The 4,235-nt window shown below is 37.9% G+C and overlaps 1 protein-coding gene across 1 annotated transcript in view; it reads right to left on the bottom strand.

Annotated features, from left to right (window-relative positions):
- The window catches only part of LOC107732215 (polymeric immunoglobulin receptor-like), a 5,717-nt gene extending 1,740 nt beyond the window's left edge, over positions 1-3,977 (bottom strand). Inside the window, exons 1-3 of the mRNA XM_016543494.1 lie at positions 3,938-3,977; positions 3,487-3,804; positions 1,063-1,101 (exon numbers count right to left, since the gene is read on the bottom strand). Of these exons, the coding sequence (XP_016398980.1) occupies positions 1,063-1,101; positions 3,487-3,804; positions 3,938-3,977 (397 nt within the window). The remainder of the gene's footprint in view (positions 1-1,062; positions 1,102-3,486; positions 3,805-3,937) is intronic.
- Positions 3,978-4,235: the final 258 nt, after the last annotated feature.

Here is a 4,235-nt window from a genome sequence, read left to right as displayed (position 1 = left end):
AAAGTATAACAATGCCCATTCTGGTATCAAATCAGACTCCTATCAATTTGTTAGGAAGAGATGCATTATGTAAATTAGGGCTACAAATTTGGTGTTCTCCAGAAGGAATATATATCGAAGCAATAGGAACAGAAACACAAATGGTGGTTACAGAGCCAAAAGCTAATATCTATTGGACAGGACAGATAGAACAAGATGTGAGACAGACAGTCAATAAGTTGTTAAAGTATATTGAAGTACAAATTCCTGAAGCACAGCTACCAAAAACAGAATTTCATTGCACAATGATATATGATCCAGAAAGAAAATAAATAAAGAAAAATAAAAATAAATAAAGAAAAAATAGACAAAATAGGGCGATTAATTTCTGCTATGCTTCCAAAAAGACTAGCAATAATAAAACGTCAGGCACACAAGAAGGGAAATGATTATGTTATTGATGATATGAAGGGAAAAAATGCAGCAAATATGGAAGCTGAAAAAGCTTCAGGGTGTCAAGTAGCAGTATTAGCACCTGTAGTACTGATCGAACCTCAACCTCAATTAGAGAATATAATTCGAATTCAACAACAAGCAGGCCCTTATGAACAATCAATGTGGCACCGAAGCGGAGCTAAAAAAGACTCACAATAGATCTGGCATACACATGAAGGAAACATGGTGGCACCTACATCACTTTTGAATACCAGTTTTACAGAAGTATTTCTCATGGTTCTCATGATTCATCTCATATTTGTAGTTTATAATGACGTTTCCTCCAGAATATCCTCTCACAGCACTGATTTTTTTCATCTGTTAAGCACAAACCCAGATAATCTATTGCCTTGTACTCAATGAACACGTATCCAATCACTTAAATGTTGAACATATCTGCTGCAGCATTAATGAATGCAGGTCAAGATCACTTATGAGTGTCAATATTACATGAGGAGATATTATTTAGTTATGTAGAAGTTATTTATTATATTTTATGGGTTTCATGTGTGAACAGCAGTAATTATAGTCGGTGTTGAGTGTGTGATGTTGATGATCATCATGAGTTTGAGAGTCTCAGTTACTCACTTCTTATAACGTTCACATTCACTTCAGTGTAGTAGGAATCTATTTTTGCCTAAATATCAGTTCCACAATGGTACGTGTCAGAATCCTGTTCACTCAGATCTCTGAAGGTCACAGTGAAAACTGCTGCTGTTGTGTCGTCAAACAGAGAGAATCTTCCAGAATCAACCCATTTGTTTTTTATATTGGTCCTGATTCGGTCTGTGCACTCTGACCACTGTCCTCTACAAAAAATACTTTGCATTCACTGTATATTCTCTATCATATCTGCATGTGATGATGACTCCTCCTGAATATCCTCCCACACTGATGGAGCTCACGGCACCTACATCAAACCAGCTTCTTAATACAACTGATATATTTATATGAGAATGAACAGATTAACTTTCATATAAACTAAACTGAAGTTAAAGACTCTGTGCTGTTTTGAGTGATTTACTGTGAGTACAGTTTCTTACCAGGAATCATCAGCAGAGTGAAAGTCCAGATGATCTTCATTCTTCTCTCTTATTCAGTGATCTTCTCTGTTGTTAGTAGATTCAGTTCTTCTGAAGCTCTCGATGTGTGTTCAGATGAGTTCTGAGTGTTTCTTTCCTGGTTACATGTTTAACATGAACTGATGAATGTGACAGAGACGCCCACTTCCTCTGGTAGAGAGATGGTTAAAAAAAGAGGGAAGTAAACCTTGTTTTTTACAAATGCTTTATATTGAGATGCAGGACTCACATACATAAAACTCATTATAAAGTGTTATTTCAAAGAGATTTCGACAAAATGATTCTATTCCAAAGACTTAGTTTTACGTTTTTATCAGAGCTTTTATTTATATATGTTACGTCCCTATGTGACGCTGACTTGTCGTTTGAGTATTTATTTTTAGATTTTGTGTTCTTTTGCTTGAGTTTTTTCCCCTGTCGCGTTCTCTCTCTCCCATTTACTTACACTTTTGCAGGTGACGCGCGGATTGGTCGGCTCATTTGTCAATCATTCGGGATGAGCTGATTGGGTGTGATGACGGGAGGGGGTTGTTCTTCCATCGCGCTCGCTGATTGACGTCCAGCTGTGCTATATAAGGGAAACGCCAGTGTATGTGAAAGCCGGCTTTGTGAGCTTGGGCTGTGATATTCTCTTGTTGTGTTTTTGTTTGTTTGGTTTAGTGTATGAACAATCAATGTGGCACCAAAGGGGAGCTAAAAAAAGACTCACAAGAGATCTGGCGAACACATGAAGGAAACATTGTAGCACCTACTTCACTTTTGAATGTTCTTATGGCAGATGCGCATGGTTTTGACCATCGCGCAAGGGGGAAGTGATAAGGAAAATTAAACAGCAAGGATATTGGTCTCCTTATTTATATGCAATGGTGGATGAATTTTTGTCCACATGTGAAGTTTGTGCCAAATACAATGTAAGGAAAGGGATAGCGACACCAATAGGCCATATACCAGTAGCAGCAGGGCCCTTAAGCATTTGGTAATGGACTATGTGGATAAGATAAAGTGAGTACAAGGAAAAAGATACATGTTTGTGATCATAGACAGATTTAGCAGGTGGGTGGAGGTAGTACCATCAGCAGATCTGGGAGCAGGAACAGTAATTACATTTATAACAAGATAACTAATTCCTAGATTTGGAATACCATCAGAAATAAGTTCAGATAATGGGTCGGCATTTATACTAAAAAAAAACAAAAAACAAAAAACTGTAAAACAAGTATTGCAACAATTAAGAATAAAACAGAGACTAGGGTGCATTTACCATCCACAGGCACAAGGGTCCGTCGAAAGGCTTAATGGAACTATCAAGGCCAAAATTAACAAAATATGTGAAAGTACTAAACTTAATTGGATTGATGCATTACCTCTTGCACTAATGAGCTATCGCATGCAAACTAACAGGAACACGCACTTTATGGGGACATTCCATAGGCGTAATGGTTTTTATACTGTACAAACTGTATGTGCTACTGCCCTACACCAACCCTACCCCTAAACCTACCCCTCACAGGAAACTTTGTGCAATTTTACTTTCTCAAAAAAACTCATTCTGTATGATTTATAAGCTTGTTTCCTCATGGGGACCTCAAAAATGTCCCCACAAGGTCAAAATTTACTGGTATTACTATACTTGTGGGGACATTTGGTCCCCATAACGTGATGAATACCAGGTGCACACACACACACACGCACGCACGCACGCACGCACGCTCACACACACACACACACACAGTCTCTGCCTCTTCATTCATTCATATGTGGTTACTAATTGTAGTGTAAACCTGATATTGCAAGATAATAATACATTATATTTGTCCTGTTTATTGATTTTCTGGTTTTAAACAATTACATGTGAACCGCAGTAATTACAGTCAGTGTTGAGTGTGTGATGTTGATGATCATCATGAGTTTGAGAGTCTCAGTTACTCACCTGTTACAACGTTCAGATTCACTTCAGTGTGAGAATCTTTTATTCCAGAGATATCAACTCCACACTGGTACGTCCCAGAATCCCGTTCACTCAGATCTCTGAAGGTCACAGTGAAAACTGCTGCTGTTGTGTCGTCAAACAGAGAGAATCTTCCAGAATCAACCCATTTGTTTTTAATATTGGTCCTGATTCGGTCTGTGCACTCTGACCACTGTCCTCTACAAAAATACTTTGCATTCACTGTATATTCTCTATCATATTTGCATGTGATGATGACTCCTCCTGAATATCCTCCCACACTGATGGAGCTCACGGCACCTACATCAAACCAGCTTCTTAATACAACTGATATATTTATATGAGAATGAACAGATTAACTTTCATATAAACTAAACTGAAGTTAAAGACTCTGTGCTGTTTTGAGTGATTTACTGTGAGTACAGTTTCTTACCAGGAATCATCAGCAGAGTGAAAGTCCAGATGATCTTCATTCTTCTCTCTTACTCAATGATCTTCTCTGTTGTTAGATCAGTTCTTCTGAAACTCTCTATGTGTGTTCAGATGAGTTCTGAGTGTTTCTTTCCTAATTAACATGAACTGCTGACTGTGACAGAGAGACGCCCACTTCCTCTGATAGAGAGAGAGATAAAAATAAAAGAGAAGTGATGATAATACATGTTCACATGAACATGCAGGACTCCTGGACATGTGAAAATACAACTTTGTGTTCAAAGCATTATTTGAGAGAT

Source organism: Sinocyclocheilus rhinocerous, unplaced genomic scaffold (assembly GCF_001515625.1).
Source record: "Sinocyclocheilus rhinocerous isolate Xijiao unplaced genomic scaffold, SAMN03320098_v1.1 scaffold3416, whole genome shotgun sequence".
Classification (NCBI taxonomy): Eukaryota; Metazoa; Chordata; class Actinopteri; order Cypriniformes; family Cyprinidae; genus Sinocyclocheilus; species Sinocyclocheilus rhinocerous.
Note: the sequence above shows the minus strand (reverse complement) of the source record. Positions and strands in the feature narration are given on the sequence as shown.